Raw genomic sequence first — 20,030 nt, 5'->3', positions numbered from 1 at the left:
CCGTAAGTCTTGCAAAGTAACGTGAAAGCTTGTGTGAGAGAATGACTAATGGCATATCCCATGAGAGAGCTCCAGTTGAGATGCTTTAGGAGATTAAATGCTTTAGCCTAGTACCCCCGTAAGCTATATTTTAAAGGGGCATAAGTTTAATCATTGGAAGCTAGTTCCTTCAATAAAATTAGATTTTAATTAAAACATCTCATTCACAAATTTGCAGTTAAGTGTTTGCCAGCAATTTCATGGGAAATTCTATTTCCACAGAGTAGCAATTTTCAAACATGATGTCTTTATTTTAGATTCCTGTGAAATTGAACACACACACACACACACACACAGGCATTATTCACATATCAGCCCAGTACTATTTATGTCAATAATTAGAGCTGAGATCAATTTTCATCTGATACAAAATTCAAGTTGAATTTGGAGGCACACCAGGAATTTCAAAGGATTCCAATGAGTTTTTATATAACTAGTAACATATCTCATGTGATGAGGTGGAAATTTTGTTTTGGACAAAATTCAGTGCCAACAAATTGTGAAGGAAAAATATCCAGATAATTTCAGGGGAGTTAAAATAGTTTTGAGGTTGATACATTTGATAACATTTTTAATTTCTCACCTTCCTAGTCATGGGGTTTGATATTAGTAAATGAAATACATATATATTAGTTGCAACCAATGGCAACTTCAGGACCACTGGGGGGAAAAATAGAAACTGTACAAAAAGAGTTTAGTTGTGTTTTTTTCATTACTCCAAGATACACCTCATTCTTGAATGGACTCAATCAGTTCCACGGTGTATGTGAGTTTCCCTGTCTCTTTTAATTCAGCAATTTAATTTAACTAAATGTGAAGTTTCAGAGACGTTCCCTGAAACAAGCTTCAGAAAAATGACGTTGCACAGAAAAAGTCACTACTCCTATTATTATTTTCATCTGCTCCTACAGGAGGGTAGGCTACCCGCATAGGCTGAAGACCAATATGGACTGCATTTGCTACATCAGCACATCCTATCCCCAAATCCAGAGTTCCATTCAATGTGTCCTACACTGCACTTAGGGAAATAAAGCACAGCTTTAGTATAAAGCATTAATTTGCAATAAATTTGGTGGGCAGGGAAGCTGTCTTGCTCTGCAGAGACAAATGTTTAGCACAGTAACACACATTTTTTAAATGAAAAGTGAAAGAATTTTAAAATAAAAATAGAAAGATAGTAAAATGCATCAGTGCTATCTAAACCACACTTGATCTTTATGCATATATTTCTGACATATTTTTCGATTTCAGGTTTTGTAGGGTAATGTTTCTCCAGTGCCAAGAAAATACTAATTTAAAAGGCGTTAAAATGCCTTTGCTAAAGAAACATACTGTGGCAACATTATTTAAAAAGCCATTTTGGTACATTTTATTGCCCTCAATGCAACCATCTTGGATATTTTCTGTTGTTGTTGGCATGATGTGCAAGACAGTTCAATGCATGATTGGAGAGAGGAATTCCAAAACTCAACATCATACTGAATGGTACTTGAAAATGATTTTGAAAACAACTAGAAACTATCTACTTGTCAGTTCTGGCCTTTCATCTTTAAAACATATGTTTTAAATTGTTGCAAGACAGTTAAAGAGTTTGATCACTAGTGGGAAACAATAAATTTGCTTTGGGGAAAGTGTGCAATTCTAGATACTTCAGGTCCTAAGATATTGTCCAGAAACAATACCATGCAGGCATGGCCAAACCTGGCCCTCCATCTGTTTTGGGACTACAACTCCCATCATACACAGGACCAGTGGTCAGGGGTGATGGGAATTGTAGTCCCAAAACAGCTGGAGGGCCAAGTATGGCCATGCCTGCTCTAGAGGGAAGCAAACATATATGCAGTCTTGCCATATAACTTGGCATGTACTTATTGAACAGCTGGAAGGCTATGAGTTGTACATAACATTAAAAAAAATTAAGAGAAAGAAATTCAGGCTCTTCCTCAATATTGACCACTTCTTATCCCTGCTTATCTACTCATGTTGAAAGTAAGCCAAGAAAAAAAACAACAGCTCATATATTTCCTACAGAATATGGTATTCAGAAAATTTTAAGATAGAATATGATATTCTGTCGAAATAAATAAAAAAATTGTCTAGCAGCACCTAAGAGACCAATTAAGTTTTATTTTTATTTATTTATTTCGACTGCATCAGACCAACACGGCTACCTACCTGAATCTAGAATCATGGAAGGCCGCATGAATCTAGAATCATTGAGCCGCATGAAATGGACACCCATCAACCTCAATCTGAAGAAGTGTGAATGCACACGAAAGCTTATACCCAGAACAAACTCAGTTGGTCTCTAAGGTGCTACTGGACTATTCATTCATTCATTCATTCATTCATTCATTCATTTTGTCTGTGTATTTTCGCGGCTACCTACCTGAATCTATGATATTCTGATCTGACATGAGTCTATATTGAGGTGAATTCTAGACTATATGACAGTCTCCATTATTATATGAGTTATATACAGTGGTACCTCGGATTACATACGCTTCAGGTTAGATACGCTTCAGGTTACAGACACCGCTAACCCAGAAATAGTACCTCGGGTTAAGAACTTTACTTCAGGATGAGAACAGAAATCGTGCTCTGGTGGCAGCAGGAGGCCCCATTAGCTAAAGTGGTACCTCAGGTTAAGAAGAGTTTCAGGTTAAGAATGGACCCCCAGAACGAATTAAGTTCTTAACCCGAGGTAACACTGTATAATGTAATTAGAATATATGAAAGTCTCCATTATTCTGCATTGGGGTAGAACCAAGACTAACATGTCCCAGGGCTGGTATTTTCCATGCCATTACTTCAGATTAACACATAGTAGCAGCAGATAGGTGACTTTTTTGAGGCTGGCTTAAGTAGATATCATACATCAGATGGTAAATAACAACTGAGGCCTGCTTCCTGACATTATTTTTCTATTTGCATAAGAAGAGCCCTGCTCACTCAGGCAAATGGCCCATCTCATCCAGCATTCTGCTTTCACAGTGGCCAACCAGGTGCCTATATAATAAAATAATAATAATAATAATAATAATAATAATAATAACAACAACAACAACAATAATAATAATAATAATAATAATAATAATAATAATAATAATAATATATTATTTGTACCCCGCCCATCTGGCTGGGTTTCCCCAGCCACTCTGGGCGGCTTCCATAGAAACAAAAAATACAGTAAAATATCACAGATTAAAAACTTCCCTGAACAGGGCTGCCTTAAGATGTCTTCTAAATGTCAGGTAGTTATTTATCGCTTTGACATCTGATGGGAGGGCATTCCACAGGGCGGGCGCCACTACCGAGAAGGCCCTCTGCCTGGTTCCCTGTAGCTTTGCTTCTCGCAGTGAGGGAACCGCCAGAAGGCCCTCGGCGCTGGACCTCAGCATCCGGGCAGAACGATGGGGGTGGAGACGCTCCTTCAGGTATACTGGACCGAGGCCGTTTAGGGCTTTAAAGGTCAACACCAGCACTTTGAATTGTGCTCGGAAACGTACTGGGAGCCAATGTAGGTCTTTCAAGACCGGTGTTATGTGGTCTCGGCGGCCGCCCCCAGTCACCAGTCTAGCTGCTGCATTCTGGATTAGTTGTAGTTTCCGAGTCACCTTCAAAGGTAGCCCCACGTAGAGCGCATTGCAGTAGTCCAAGCGGGAGATAACTAGAGCATGCACCACTCTGGCGAGACAGTCCGCGGGCAGGTAGGGTCTCAGCCTGCATACCAGGTGGAGTTGGTAGACAGCTGCCCTGGATACAGAATTGACCTGCGCCTCCATGGACAGCTGTGAGTCCAAAATGACTCCCAGGCTGCGCACCTGGTCCCTCAGGGGCACAGTTACCCTATTCAGGACCAGGGAGTCCTCCACACCAGCCCGCCCCCTGTCCCCCAAAAACAGTACTTCTGTCTTGTCAGGATTCAACTTCAATCCATTAGCCGCCATCCATCCTCCAACCGCCTCCAGGCACTCACACAGGACCTTCACCGCCTTCACTGGTTCTGATTTGAAAGAGAGGTAGAGCTGGGTATCATCTGCATATTGATGGACACCCAGTCCAAACCCCCTGATGATCTCTCCTGGCGGCTTCATATAGATGTTAAATAGCATGGGGGAGAGGACGGAACCCTGAGGCACCCCACAAGTGAGGGCCCAGGGGTCTGAACACTCATCCCCCACCACCACTTTCTGAACACGGCCCAGGAGGAAGGAGCGAAACCACTGTATGACAGTGCCCCCAGCTCCCAGCCCCTCTAGACGGTCCAGAAGGATGTTATGGTTGATTGTATCAAAGGCCACTGAGAGATCCAGCAGAACCAGGAAACAACTCTCACCTTTGTCCCTAGCTCGCTGGAGATGATCAACCAGCGCGACCAAGGCAGTTTCAGTCCCATGGTGAGGCCTGAATCCCGATTGGAAGGGATCCAAATGGTCTGCATCCTCCAGGCGTGCCTGGAGTTGTTCAGCAACCACGCGCTCAATCACCTTGCCCAAGAATGGAAGATTTGAGACTGGGCGATAGTTGGCCATACTGGCCGGGTCTAAAGATGGTTTTTTAAGAAGCGGTTTAATGACCGCCTCTTTCAGCGGATCTGGGAATGTTCCCTCACAGAGGGAAGCATTCACCACCCCGCAGAGCCCATCGCCCAGCCCTTCTCGGCTTGCTTTTATTAGCCAGGATGGGCAAGGATCAAGGAGACAGGTGGTTGGTTTCACGCGTCCAAGCAGCCTGTCCACATCCTCAGGGGTAACGGATTGAAATTGATTCCATACAACTTGACCAGACAGAGCTCTAGCACTCTCCCGCCCCGGCCCTGCTCCCACGGTGGTGTCTAGCTCCTTCCGAATATGAGTGATTTTTATCTGCAAAAAACTTAGCAAAATCATTGCAGGAGATCTTGGGGTCTTTACAAGGCCCCGGTGGTAAAGGTGGTTCCGTTAAATTGCGAACCACTTGAAAGAGTCTCCTGCTACTATTTTCTGCAGATGCAATAGAGGCGGTGAAGAAAGTCTTCTTCGCCATCGCTATCGCCACTTGGTAGGCTTGACGTTGAGCTCTAACCTGTGTCCGGTCAGATTCGGAGTGAGTTTTCTGCCACCGACGCTCTAGCCGTCTCAGTGATTGTTTCATCACCCTCAGTTCCGAAGAAAACCACGGGGCTGTCCGGGCTCCATGCAATCGGAGAGGGTGCTTTGGAGCCAGACAGTCGATAGCCCTGGTTAACTCCGCATTCCAGCGGGCCACCAGGGAATCAGAAAGGCCATCAACATGGGCTAAAGCATCCCCTACCACTCTCTGGAAACCATTTGGATCCATTAAGTGGCGGGGGCGGACCATCCGAATTGGTCCCACCTCCCTACAGAGGGGAAGGGTTGCGGAGAAGTCCAGTTGCACCAGGAAGTGATCTGACCATGGCACTTCTTTTGTTTCACTTTTACTTAGTGTCAGATCACCCACGTCACTAGAGGTGAACACCAGGTCTAAGGCATGTCCATGACTATGAGTTGGGCCAAACTTATTCAGGGACAGCCCCATGGAGGCCATGCTTTCCACGAAGTCCCGAGCAGCCCCTTGTAAGGTCGTGTCGGCATGGATGTTAAAATCCCCTAGGACAACCAAACTAGGTGTCTCCAGGAGAAAATCCGCCACGACCTGAAGCAGCTCGGACAGGGAATCCTTGGTGCAGCGGGGAGGTCGGTACAGCAAAAGGAATCCTGTACTGCCCCTATTGTCCAACTTCTAGAACATGCACTCAGAGAACTGGATCTTCCCAGTAGGACGCCTGGTGCAAGCTAGTGACTTCCTAAAAATCACTGCAACCCCCCCTCCCCGCCCACATGACCTGGGTTGCTGTGCGTAAGAGAAACCTGGTGGGCAAGCAGCGGCAAGGACAGGCCCGTCTGCTTCCTCCAACCAGGTCTCTGTCACCTATGGGAAGCCCACCAGAAGAACCTGAGTCAACAGCACTCTCTCCACATGCTGTTCCCAGCAACCAGTATTCATAGGCCTACTGCCTCCAACCATGAGGGCAGAGCATAGCCATGATGGCTAGTAGCCACTCATAGCCTTATCCTCCATGAATCTGTCTAGCCTTCTTTCAAAGCCATCCATATTGGTGGCCATCACTACATCTTGTTAGAGCGAATTCCACAGTTCAACTCTGCACTGTGTGAAGAAGTACTTTATTTTGTCTGTCCTGAATCTTCCAAGATTCATTTACTTGTCCCTGAGTTGTAGTATTATGAGGTAGGGAGGAGCAAAACTCCATTCACTTTCTCCACAACTTACATAATCTTACACAGTTCCGTTATATCCCTCCTTAGCTTTTTCCTGAGGAAAAAAAGACCTGTAAGGAGCATACCCTTTTCTTAGGGAAGTTACTTCAACCCCTTGATCATTTTGGCTTCCCTTTTCAGAACCATTTCCAGTTCTATAGTACCTTTTTTTGAAGTAAGACATTTGTAACACAGTGCCAGTCCAACGCCTCCTTTGACATTACGATTGCTGAAATAGCCAATTTACAGCAAAATCACAACACTGTATCTTGTTCTTAGTTCTGCCATTTCTTCCATGCAGAAATTGTATCCATCTAATTAGAGGTTCCTGTATTTGTCAAGGTTTGCAACTTACAGTATGGGAGTGCCAGGTGCTACTGTTGGTAAAAGCGTTTTCTTTTTGTGGTGGTTGATTTATTTCTGATTCTGAAGAGTTATGAGGCAAATCTTCCTAATTACTAAACATAAATCATAGGAGTCAAGCTAATGCTAATTTTACTATCATGCTTAAACCAGCATGCACTTGGAATGGTTGAAAAAATATATCTGATTTTGCTATGATTATATTTCATTTTGGACTTTTAAGTCTCCTATCCAAAGGGTATTTACTAGTAAGTTCTGCTATGCTCAGTGGAACTTATGAGCCAACATGCAAGGGATTGTGATGGGCAGTTGTTCATGTGTAGATGTCCTCATTGTTGCATGTGAATCATCCATAATTAGCGTACATGGGCAACTAAGGATTGCACCATGTAAATATTTTAGGACTACAACACTTAATCTATTAATCAATTCATTTTTTATAAGACTAAAAAGGTGCTTCCAATTAATTGGGCAACACATTTAAATACAAATACTTTCAACGCATGAGAGGTAGGAAACTGGGGATAGCAAATGCCATTAAAAAAGAAAAATCCCTGGATTTTCTCCCATACAAGAGCTTTTTCTAAGATAGTGCCCACTATGATGTATGTGCACATCAACGAAAAACAAAGTATCCTTGTTTGCTTCAGAACTATTGTTGTTATTCATATATACAAATAACTGATTAATCAACTATGACCAATGGTTTGTCTGACTAACCATAGTTTGTGTGATTTAATTTTTATGTGTTTTTCTTATAGAGAGATATTATTTTAAACCACTTTGATTTTTTTTATGCTGTAGCATTATATAAATATCTTTTTTATAAACAAATAAGTAATGCAACCAGAAACATGCAAGCTTTCTTGAAATGGCCGACAGCCCTAATATGCACTTCTAAACCACAAATGAGGTCAGAAAAGGAAACTGCATGCGTTTCTAAAAATGACTCCTTCACGTTGGCTGATTATCTAACACTTACCGATACAGTTAATGCAGTAACAGCTGGCGTGTTAAATGTCGGGTCGCTCTGTCTCTCTTGATAGACGACACGATATTGAGAAATGGCACCGTTAGGAGAAGTGGGTTCGGTCCAATTTAGGAGCACAGAGTAAGCGCTTAAAGCTTGGCCCCAAGGAACATTCATGCCCCAAGGGGGGGCTTCTAGAGTTTGTGTTGAAGACCACAGACTATCCACAGAGCCCTTGGAATTCTGTGCCCTAATGCGGTATTCATACTCCGTGAACGGCTGAAGGACATCTGTAGCATCAATGAATTCTAAAGCACCTTCAGACCAGATGAATATAAGCAGTTCCTCTCGAGTACCCACTGGACGTCTGAAAGTCATACAAAAATCACCTGTAAATAACTTTTATAGCCACTAATAAATAAGAGATCATTTGATGCTGAAGTACAAACTTCAAAATGACTATAGCCTAGTGTAGTTCAGTTTTTATCATTAACAATGCACATACTTATTACACCAAATCATTACCTGACGTGCCACCTGCAACAGCAAACATGGTGCATTTGCTGATGCGAAATCAGCTCAGGTGCTAGGCAGGTGTCATGATCACAACCTATGAACAATGGACTTTTTCTTTCGCAAGTACAAATCTTTACCTATTGTCAAATTTGTTTGTTTCAATACTGATGGTTACCTGTAGCAACTGTTTTTAAAGTCATGACATATTTACAGGAAGCAGCGGTTTTTGTTTTGTGCTAAGTTGGTGGTAAAAGTTGACTTGGTTACTGTTTGACTTGGTACTGCATAAGAAAAAGCAGAGTATGTACATGGGCCAACACATGCATGTAATAACACGAGTGCAATAAAGTGAAAGCACAGTATAAAATCATAGAACTGTAGAGTTGGAAGGGACCCCAGCAATGCAGGAATCTCAGCTAAAGGATTCACGACAGATGGCCATCTATCTCTGCTTAAAAACCTCCAATGAGTTTACCACCTCCTGAGAGAGTCTGATCCACTGTTGAACAACTCTTACTGTCAGAAAGTTCATCCAGGTGTTTAGTTGGAATCACCTTTCTTTTAACTTGAAGCCACTGGTTCGGGTCCTAGCCTCTGGAGCAGGAGAAAACAAGTTTGCTCCATCTTCCATGTGGCAGCCCTTTAGACATCTGAAGATGGCTGCCATATCTCTCCATCTCCTCTTTTCCAGGCTAAATATACACAACTCCCTCAGCTGTTCCTCATAAGGCTTGGTTTCAGAACCCTGGCCATTTTGGCTGCTTTCATCTGCACATGTTCCAGCTTATTAATATTCTTCTTAAACTGTGTTGCCCAGAACTGGACACAGTACTCCCAGTGTGGTCTGACAAATGAGGAATAGAGTGAGACAATGACTTCCCATGATCAGGACACTATACTTCTGTTGATGCAACCTAGAATAGAATTAGTTTTCTTTTCTTTTCTTTTCATTCTTTTGCTGTTGCATCACATTGTTGACTCATGTTAAGCTTGTGGTCTCAATCACAGTGGTTCAGGGTAGGGAGAAGTGTGTGGGAGGTGAGCTAAAGCAACCATCAATATGTCCCATGCTAGTTTTGTGCAAAAGTGCCAGAAGACTGATTGCCACGGAAGGGCCCTGATTGCCACGGAAGGGCACCCTACCTCAGCCCAACTGACTGTTGGGGTAAGTGAGTTTAATGGAAGTTTGAGGAAAGAACCTTGTAGAAATTCAACTGTTGCTACTAGGTTTCCAGATCCTGCACCTTTATCCAAAGACTGACATCATGATTTTATGCAAATCACTTGTATCACTGGGGACTAGCGGCTTTTTAATTTTTGGAAGGGAGGAAGAATTTTCAAGGTGCAATGGGCTTTATGGTAAAATGCACCATGTTTTATATTGGTTAGAGTGTTGTACTAGGACCGGGGAGCATTCAAAGCCCCATTCAGTCCTAAAGCTTGGGGCCAGTCACCATCTCTCAGTCTAATGTACTTCACAGAGTTGTGATGATAAAATGGGGAAGAAGAGAACCATGTATGCCCCTGTGAGCTGCTTGGCAGAAATGTGGGACATTAATGTAAGAGTAAATATAATAAATTAATTAAATGTTTATTAGTTGCCAGGAAGCATCGGGCACACTTGTGCTGCTCCTATTTAGTGCAGAGTTTTGCATTGAACGCCCTCCTATTGAGTTACAAAAATATGTCAATCACAAAAAGTGAAAAAGTATGATATTTTATGTGCAGCAATGCTTGGTGGTTTGCTTTGCACTGCATAGCTTCTCAATTAGCCACCATAGCTGTTTGTTGGGTTCACAAATTACTGTTTAGTAACGTGGAAAATCTGTGATAAACAGCTTCTCTCCCTGATAGATCAAATATGCCACCAACCGTGAGCTCTTCCACAAGCAAAGCCGAACAATGTAGTCTGGTTAAAGTGTTTAGATCTTATTACTGTTGAATATTTAATGAAAGAAACTTATGGTTAGGTAAATGGTTCCATCTGTAGTGCTAAAAGGAGAATATCCTCATGTATGAATAAACTCCGAGCAGAAGTGGCTGAACAGTCTCTAGTCATTTCAACAGCCTGAAGATTTAGAATTCAGCTGCTCATTTAAAGGGAAGATTTTCTCCCACACAGAGAGAGAAGCACAAGAGAAAGATGCCCTTCTCAGGAACTGCTAACTGTCACTGAACCTACGTATTACGGTTTGATGCCTTCACCCATTTAAAGGTGTTCAAAGAGTGATGTTTATCAGAGCAAACTTTATAGCCAAGAACATAGCTACGTAGTTTGAGGTGGAGACTTTAGTGGAGGGCAAACTGGGCAACTGACTAGGGCTCCTCACTTTAGGGCACCCTAAAATCTGCATACCACTTCATGCCTTCCTGCTGTACTCTGCAGTCCTCTTGCCATCCAGGGAACTTCATGCATTCAGTATCCAACTGAATTACTCCCCCACAACCTACTCAGTTATTATCATCAGAGTAAAGGAAAGCAAATCAGGTAAATACATTTACAAAAGGGCACTCTGCTGTGGAGTAGTTTCCTCAAAGAGGCACTCTTTGCTCCTTCTTTATGGTCTTTTCAGAGCAAGGCAAAGGTCTTTTTTAAATTTACTGAGGCCTCTTAAATAATTTGTGGTTCAAAAACCTGGATGCCCAACGTTTATTTGTGATTTATTGGTTTATCAGTTCTGTCAACTGGTTTGATTTCTTCCTCTGCTAGAGGGGAATTTCTTTTTACTGCTTTTATTGTTTTATTATATTGCATCGTTACTGATATTTTGTGTGTGTGTGTGTGTGTGTGTGTGTGTGTGTGTTTGTGTGTGCAGTGGCATAGAAACACAGAATAAATGAATAAATATTGCTATACCTCCCTCCTTCCAGTTTTGTTCTAAAAACGTATCTGACAAAGGTTTGGGGTTGGGTGAGGATAGCAGGAAGGTCAGCACAGAACTCCAAACCCTAGCAAATATATATCCTTCAGGCTTAATGAAAAGCTGCCTACCACTTGCAGGTTAAATAAATTTAGTTTGGTGTATATATGACAGCAAGGCAGTGGCAGCAAATGATGAAAAAGAAATTACATACCATAACATCCTCTAGAAATACTGCAGACTTCTTGCTATAACAGTCTAAGGCTATGTGTGGGTATCACATGCAAAAAAAAAAAAGGGGGGGGAGAACGCTGTGCTTACATCCCATTCCTGCCCTTACAAATTTCTGATTTTTTCCACAGCTATCTGAGAAAGATGTGATATTGTTGTTGTCTAAGCACATTTAAACTTCAGCTGAAATAACTGCCAAGTGATTCATGCCTATGTAGGTGAATATAACGATTGTATCTGGAGCCCCAGTGCGCCATTTTCATTTCACTTTAAATAAAAAACAAAATGTATCTATGTCAGTCAGTGCCCTTCTGCTGTACTCAGAGGTATCAAACAGGCTACAATTATGATTGTGAAGTGATTGTGTCACATTGGAGGAAGGTTTATTGCTTTCGAGTCTGCTAGGCAGTAACACATTCTGTTTCATATTACTCTTTATATCATTGTTTGGCTGTGACTAGAATAATCAAATGCCATCAAATGCTGTCAAATTCAATTTACAGTATTTTCCACTTTCTGCATTATATTTCCTGTTTTCCCTCTCTCTGGCTGCTGTGGAATTGCAGCTGTAATCATCAGCTTTATTTACAAAACCAGCAGAGTGAAGCCTTGTCTTGGACTATAAGAGATACTTTATTTCTCTTTATACAGAGGAGGGGTTTGATGTGTTTGGCCATACAATTAGCAGGTGAAAATATTCCAGGAGAATATTCCAGAATTTTATAGACTCCTAGAAACCTTAAGGCACAGGATTGGCTGGCAAGTTCAATGAAAGATATGAATTTAGATCCACAGCTACCATTGGGAAAGAGTTGTAAGCTCAGTGGCAGGCCAAACACTTCTCATGCAGAAGGTGTCAGGTTCAGTCCTCAGTTTTATAGGTCAAACCCCAGAGAGTTGCAGCCATTCAGTGTAGATCATACTGAACTGGATGGGCCAATCCAACTTTCTGTGTTTCTATGTTTCCTATCTATGATTTCTTGGCCTTTGGTTTCTTGACAACCTTAAGGTTGCCAGACCATAGGTAAAAAGTAAAGGACCCCTGGACGGTTAAGTCCAGTCAAAGGTGACTATGGGGTTGCGGCGCTCATCTCACTTTCAGGGAGTCAACAGACAGATTTCTGGGTCATGTGGCTAGCATGACTAAACCACTTCTGGCACAATGGAACAGTGTGATGGAAACCAGAGCGCATGGAAATGACATTTACCTTCCTGCTGCAGCGGTACCTATTTATCTACTCACACTGGCGTGCTTTTGAACTGCTAGGTTGGCAGGAGCTGGGACAGAGCAATGGGAGCTCACCCCGTGGTGGGGATTCGAAGTGCCGACCTTCTGATCAGCAAGCCCAAGAGGCTCAGAGGTTTAGACCACAGCGCCACCCATGGCCATAATATTGTAGTGACAATAGAAATCACACTTAGCCCAATTCCTTCCCCACTCTAGCCTAAGGGGTGGGATACCCTTTTCCAGGCCAAAAACATTGGTATGGCTTTTTCCCATGCTACCCAACATACGCACTTGGGAAGATAATTTAAACATTATTGGACCTGAATAAAACTTCAAGGTGGGGGCTACTGTAGTTTCTATATTGAGCATCTGAGTAGGGTAAAAAATCAACAACAACCAAAGCTACCTGTAAACAAAGTAGTTTCTAATTATTCCATTGGGTTTTCTAGGTGGTGACCATTTCACCTCTATTGATGCCGATCCAGTGGCTGCAATGACAGGGGGACTCAAATCCTTAGGAGGTGCTTCAGCTGTCCTTGCATATGCCCGTTCACCAACTCCACAGCCAACTACAAGAAAACAAAAGCATCAATTAAGGACCATGTTTTGGACACTGGACCATGCTCTTCGGATTGACAAATGCCCAAGAAACAATATATCAAGTATACCATATTTTTTGCTCCATAAGACGCACTTTTTTCCTCCTAAAAAGTAAGGGGAAATGTCTGTGCGTCTTATGAAACGAATGTGTGGTCGATCGCTGGCTCCCTTTCCGGCCCCGTCTCCTTGCCCAGGCCTCCATTGTTGAATGTTCTGCAGACAGAGGCCGTTTGTTTCCCCAGCGACATGTGACTGGCTGATTAGATTATCTCTCTGGAAACTGTAGACGCGGCTCCCTTTCCTTTCCTAAAGAAGCATCAGAACTTAGAGTTGAACCCCATAAAAACAGGATTTTTTCACTTTGCAAAGTAAGCTCAACAGCTTTGAGCCGATCCTCAACAAAGGGGCTTTTCCCCTTTGCAAAAGAAGCTGCACAACTGTGAGCTGATCCCCGCAAAAGCGTGGCTTTCCCCCTTTCCTCCTCTAAAATCCAGGTGCATCTTATGGTCAGGTGCGTCTTATGGAGCGAAAAAGTACGGTGCATTTCCTTTCCATTCTTAAGCATTCTGTTTATTTTCTACTTCAGTTGCTATCACCCAATAACCAAAGTTCTCTGGACTTTGGTTTCTCTTCAGATCGTATAAATCTTTCGCCTTTGACCACAGTGTAGGTTCTAAACATTTCCCTCTAGGGAGGATAATTCACAACTGGGGCTCCACCACTGAAATGGCTCTCAGTAGCTACAGGCATTATCAAATAAAGAAATGGTTTGAGAACCAAACCATAGTTTTAGCAAGCTAGAAACAAGTACTGTTTTAATGTGTTCCCCACTTTCATGTGTTCCCTTTGCACACTGATCCTGGTTCACGTAAACTACAGTTTCCTGTTATGTTTGAGATAGGGAACTATGATTTAACATCATGTTTGTTGTCCAGGATATTAAACCACATTCAAAGCATGCTTTAAAGCCCTTAACAACTTGAGTACGAGTGTGCCTATCAGATCGCCTTACTCCACATGTGTCCACTCCACTGCTTCAATCGGCAGAATTGCCACTACTCCAGGTGCAACATAACACCCATTCCACATTTGTAAGAACATGTTCATTTAGTGTGGCAGCACCTACACTTTGGAACTCCCTGCCTATTGAGATCACGGAGGGGCCTTCACCGTACTCTTTTTGGCACCTGCAAAAAACATTCTTGTTTAAACAAGCCTACTACCCCGGTTGCTTAGAAATTTGGGGTAATTTCAACCTCTTAATATTTTAACTTTTGTTTGTTTGTAAATAAGGTTGTGGGACATGGGTGGCGCTGTGGGTTAAACCACAGAGCCTAGGACTTGCCAATCAGAAGGTCAGTGGTTCGAATCCCCGCAACGGGGTGAGCTCCCATTACTTGGTCCCTGCTCCTGCCAACCTAGCAGTTTGAAAGCACGTCAAAGTGCAAGTAGATAAATAGGTACCGCTCCGGTGGGAAGGTAAACAGCGTTTCCGTGCGCTGCTCTGGTTCGCCAGAAGCGGCTTTGTCATGCTGGCCACATGACCCAGAAGCTGTACGCCGGCTCCCTCAGCCAATAAAGCAAGATGAGCGCCACAACCCCAGAGTCAGTCACGACTGGACCTAATGGTCAGGGGAGGGGTCCCTTTACCTTTTAAATAAGGTTGTAGACTTTTCTTGATTACATTGTTTTATCTTTTTGTAGACGGCTTTGAGGGTTATTTATTTATTTTACAATCAAGTGGTGTATGAATGCTATGAAATAAAGATCTTGGATAGCAAAACTGACATTAAATCACAGTTTAATGGACAACAATAGCCAACTGTAGTTTAAGCTAACAAGGACTAGCATGTGAAGGCAGAAAGCAAGAGGAGGAAGGAGCACAGAGTCCCAAGGCTCACTCCCTGCTCACTGAATGATACAAAAAAGGCAAACAGTGCAGGGAGAATTCTTGAAATATTATTGATTTGGACCGTCATAAAAGTTTTTGAAAGATAGGATCAATCTTACAAGTCCCCAATACCCAGAAGCTTCAAGTTCAGTATCAACGGTTTCTGTAGACTTCCACCAGCATAAGTGCTTTACCCATGCCAACAGATCCCTTTAGATAAGGTTTCATGCATTCCTTGTAATCCAAAATAACAGAGCAATAATCCTTCTGCTTTATATGAATAATAAAAAAGAGATAAATTGCTGATGTAACATCAATTGAGAATGGATTGTATCTGATGTGTACTTCTAGACAATTTTTTTTTAAAAAAACCTACTTTATGCTTTTCATAATGCATTTCACAAAAAGGACTACCATTCCCCCAAATGCTAACGTTTTAAATTTTCTTTTAAAATATTCATGATATAATATGGAGAAATGTAAAATGCACCACTCAGTGTCAGGCTTTGCTTTTACTAGGTAAACATTTCACTTCAATTTTGAAATAAGATGTTATCTGTTTTGCTGAACAGAAGCTATTTTGCAAAACTGCACTGTCTGCTGATGACAAAAGAGAATTACTTAACATCTTACCATCCTGGCAGGCTTGTATCCTTATCTCGTATTGTGTGTATGGATCCAGACCATCCAAAAGAGCAAAGTTAGGCTGGCCGACTGGTATTACAAGTGGAGAGGTGCTGCCAGCATTTAGTAGTATGTTGTACTTCAAAGGCAAATTAGTCTTAAATGATCCTGTTACAAAACAGACAACAGTTCATAGGATAATTGCTGTTTCACATACACAGTCTTTATGATTTTGTGTTTCCTCGTAAAGAGGGGAACTCTGTGCCATGAAGTACTGGAATGATTAAGATTGTGTTTCTTGATAATGATACTTCATTCATACATGAATAATAAACATACCTTATTCATGCATGAATGCTCAGCATTTCAGTGGTCACAAGCATCAGGCAACAGAGACGAATCACCACAGACAGAATTTTTAATTTTCCCAATGCCAACTCAAGCATCATGATCAGCCATGGAGATATTTCACACATTTGGCTAAGAGTCAAAGATTTGCCATCAAAACCCTATTCAGATATTCAGACAGAGAGATGGAGTGGGATCACACACACAGGGCTCTTTCCATTGGAATTGGAAACCCTATTTTCCCAGGATTTCTGATCTTCCAGAAATATCTCTATGAGTTTATAGTTGCATGAATGTGGTCTCTATGCAGACCTTCCATTGAACTGTGGAAGTTCAAAGTAGGATCAACACATGCCATTGTACCTCCACTGCTGCATGACTTCCCATCACTGGACATTGGTCATTGTAATCATTGGTCATAATGGGTGGGGCTGATGGGAGTCAGAGGCCGAACACCATCTTGGAGGGACACAGGTTGTCCACCACTGTCCTACAGCAGGCATGGCCAAATTTGGCCCTCCAGCTGTTTTGGGACTACAACTCCCATCATCCCTAGCTTACAGGACCAGTGGTCAGGGATGATGGGAATTGTATTCCCAAACAGCTGGAGAGCCAAGTTTAGCCATGCCTGTTCTACAGGATCCAACATTCAGTAGACTAGACTTTTCAGATTATACAAAACCAGAACAATGTAGTGAAAGGGTTTATGGGTAGAAGTGAAATACTTTACTCAGAAAATTTCACAAGCATAAGGTATGAAAGCATATTTAGGTTCATATAGACTCATATAGCACAGTCTTACTTGTCCCACAAGTGGACTGAAGGGTGCCAAGAAGCTCTGTAAGAAACCATTACAGTGGTACCTTGGGTTACATACGCTTCAGGTTACATACGCTTCAGGTTACAGACTCCGCTAACCCAGAAATAGTACCTCAGGTTAAGAACTTTGCTTCAGAATGAGAACAGAAATCGTGCTCCGGCAGCGCAGCAGCAGCAGGAGGCCCCATTAGCTAAAGTGGTCTTCAGGTTAAGAACAGTTTCAGGTTAAGAACGGACCTCCAGAACAAATTAAGTGCTTAACCCGAGGTACCACTGTATAGATTTTAAAAATAAAAACAGCCCAACTTGCCATGCGTCCGATTTTGCTGATTCAACAAAAATCCACCTGGACACCATTTTTCTGAGCAATTCCCGGACGTGTCCAGGAAAACCCGGATGTAGGGCAACCCTAACATAGCCTGGGTTTCCACGACATGCTGTCTTTCACACTTGTATCTTGCCCTATCTTCAAAATGCTCATGGAAGCAACACATGTCGGGCTTTCCCATTTTTATTCATACCAAAACCTTGTACAATAGGTTGGACTGAAGGCACACATTAGGCCAGTGTTTCTCAAACTTGGGTAGGACCAGTGGTCAAGGATGATGGGAGCTGTAGTCTAACAAATTTGAGAAACACTGCATTAGGCATAATCACTGAGTGGGGATCCAGTACTCCATCCAATCAGGGACGGCATAAGAGATTTTGGCACCTGAGGCCGATCCTAAAACTTCACTTCTCTCCCTGCCAGGGAAGAAGGGGAGAGGGAAGATCTACATCAGGAACAGCAGCTGCCTCACCTTGTCTCATGGGAGCCTTGCATGGGTGTGTAATGTAGCTACACAAAAGAAACATGGAGAGAGGAGTGGAGCTTTGGTATTCTGTCCACTATATTATATTGATTCAAAACTGGAAGGAACAACCTCACTAGGAAGCCAGAAAAAACAGCAGGTTTCAAAATGAGGGTGCCATTTTGCATGTTACCTAAATATAGGTAAATGTTGGAGGGATGCCATCTGGACTTTTTATTCACATCTGAAATTGTATTAGATTGTTGCTAAGGACAGGCCAAAAACCCAAATAAATAAAGTTAAAAGTAAACAGACTGCCTTGATCAAGTCTTCTCAGGAAGAAAGCAAGAATATGTTACACAAATCATGTAAAAAATGCGTTGAAGAACAATGGGATTGTCAGTAGGATGCTTTGCCCTCTTTTTCTGAGTAACATATTTCCCCCATCAGCTGATGCCTTTGAAAACAAGAAAGGCAAATGTTCATAGGAAATGGAAATGTGGCGGTCAGAAAAGTGCCTATGTCTTAAAATATCTGCGGCGAGTCTGAAACTACCACAGCATTGATGGTTTGATGAGTGAATGGAATGAAATGGGCAGATTTGTTAAAGTCAGCTGGGAAACCACACGACTTGGTTAGTTCCAGAGTTCATAAATTTATGTCAGAATAAAAAGAACAGTAAAAGCACAAGTGAACCAATTTACCCTAAGTGCAAATGGCAGTTTTGTTATTTGGTGTCAAAGTTACCGTGAGCACAATGACAACCTGCCATAACGCATTTTCGTGTTCACTAAAGAACAAGGATTTAGTTGGTTAATATTCCCAGCAATACTCCTTTTCATAATTTACAACAACTAGATGCTGATAGGTTATTTAACATTTATGAAGTTAAGATGTAATCAGAAAATCCTGATTATCTTTACAAATAAAAAAGTTAAATTATTCCACTTTTTTCTCTCCATGACTTCATTTCACAGCAGGTGCATATTTTGCAACAGGACAAGTCAATCAAACAACATCTTGGGCTTTCCTCTTCCCCCTTTTTTCTTTATATTTGGACAATGGATAATGGACAATTCTGAAAAAAGCACCTTCAAATTCATTTCAAAACTACGGAGTCTCATAAGAAAAATGTGTAAGAAAGTATGGTTTTAAAAGGTATTGCCCCCCCCCCCGTATAGATTAAAAACACCATTGAAATCAACAGATTAAAAAAAAGCATCACATGTTCTTTGGCATATATCAAAATTCAAACCCAATAATGACCAGTGGTCTAATATTGTTTTTCCTATATCTTCAAGAGTTGGATTTCAGCTACATACCTTATGTATTTTATTAATATTCAATGTAAAGATTTCCTCTGATGTTTATTATTAAAAACACACCCATATTATCATAAAACAGTATATATGGCTCCATCATCATTTTTAAGGCTAAAGGTTCAGATTAATGGCACAATCTTATTTTCTATTAAAAGCTGCACAAATAAAATCATACTGAGGTGTACAGTGGATACTCGGGTTGCGAACGTGATCCATGTGGGAGGCATGTTCGCAACCCGCAGCGCCGCATCTGTGCGCACACAGGTTGCAATTTGGCGCTTCTCTGCATGCGCCGAAACCTGGAAGTAACCCATTCCGGTACTTCCGAGTTTCGGCACATCCGTAACCCAAAAGCGTGCAACCTGAAGTGTCTGTAACCCAGGGTATGACTGTATTTTACAGTGCACAATTTGGTTTTGCTAGTTGAGGCTAATGGGAGTTGCAGTTCAAAACAGCAGGAAGGCACCAAGTTGTTGAAGGCTGCCCTAGACCAAGTATTCCAAAAACTTCATCCGGTGGTTTCATGTAGGTGCTGAATAGTGTATGAGACACCCTGCATTTAAAAGGTCACTGTGTGGAGCACCGGCCATCCAACACCACCTTTTAAGACCTATCCTCCAGGTAAAACCAGGGCCACCATAAAAACCACCAAAGCCACTAGGTCCCACTCAAATTGTAACATAAACCCCTGAGCCATCCAAGAGAATTAACAGGGCCACACTCCTGTATATCTCTCACCAGGATAACCAAGGCAGTTTCAGTTCCCAAACTATTATTCCAGTAGCAAAATCACGTTCAGAGAAATTATTGGCAATGCTTTACTTATATCAGAAAAAAAACTAAATGAGTGCATTCAAGGACACAATGGGCTGGATCCAAACTTATTCCCTGTCCATAATGACCCCAGCCACTGAAAAGAAGATCCGTAGTACCATATTGGTAAAACAAGTGCACCGACACCCAGTATCTCTTGCTCTTTCAGAAATTAAAGCCCTATTTTCCATAGTAAGCGAGGTGTGTCAAACACCTTTTTCTCCTTTAATTCATCACTTTAACCACTGCTTGGACATCTCACCATTTAGCTTAGACAGGAGTTTTGAATTATGACATCTATAAAGTTATGGAATTTGGAGACATCACTGCTGT

General features: G+C 42.0%; 1 protein-coding gene across 5 annotated transcripts in view; it reads right to left on the bottom strand.

The window, feature by feature from the left end:
- The window catches only part of USH2A (usherin), a 430,807-nt gene that overhangs the window by 58,976 nt on the left and 351,801 nt on the right, over positions 1-20,030 (bottom strand). For all 5 annotated transcript variants that reach the window (XM_083493951.1, XM_083493952.1, XM_083493953.1 and 2 more), the window contains 3 exons: positions 15,614-15,772; positions 12,896-13,058; positions 7,666-8,020 (listed from right to left, as the gene is read on the bottom strand). In XM_083493951.1, the coding sequence (XP_083350077.1) occupies positions 7,666-8,020; positions 12,896-13,058; positions 15,614-15,772 (677 nt within the window). The remainder of the gene's footprint in view (positions 1-7,665; positions 8,021-12,895; positions 13,059-15,613; positions 15,773-20,030) is intronic.

This window comes from Podarcis liolepis (genome assembly GCF_965112155.1).
Source record: "Podarcis liolepis genome assembly, chromosome: 3".
NCBI lineage: Eukaryota > Metazoa > Chordata > Lepidosauria > Squamata > Lacertidae > Podarcis > Podarcis liolepis.
Note: the sequence above shows the minus strand (reverse complement) of the source record. Positions and strands in the feature narration are given on the sequence as shown.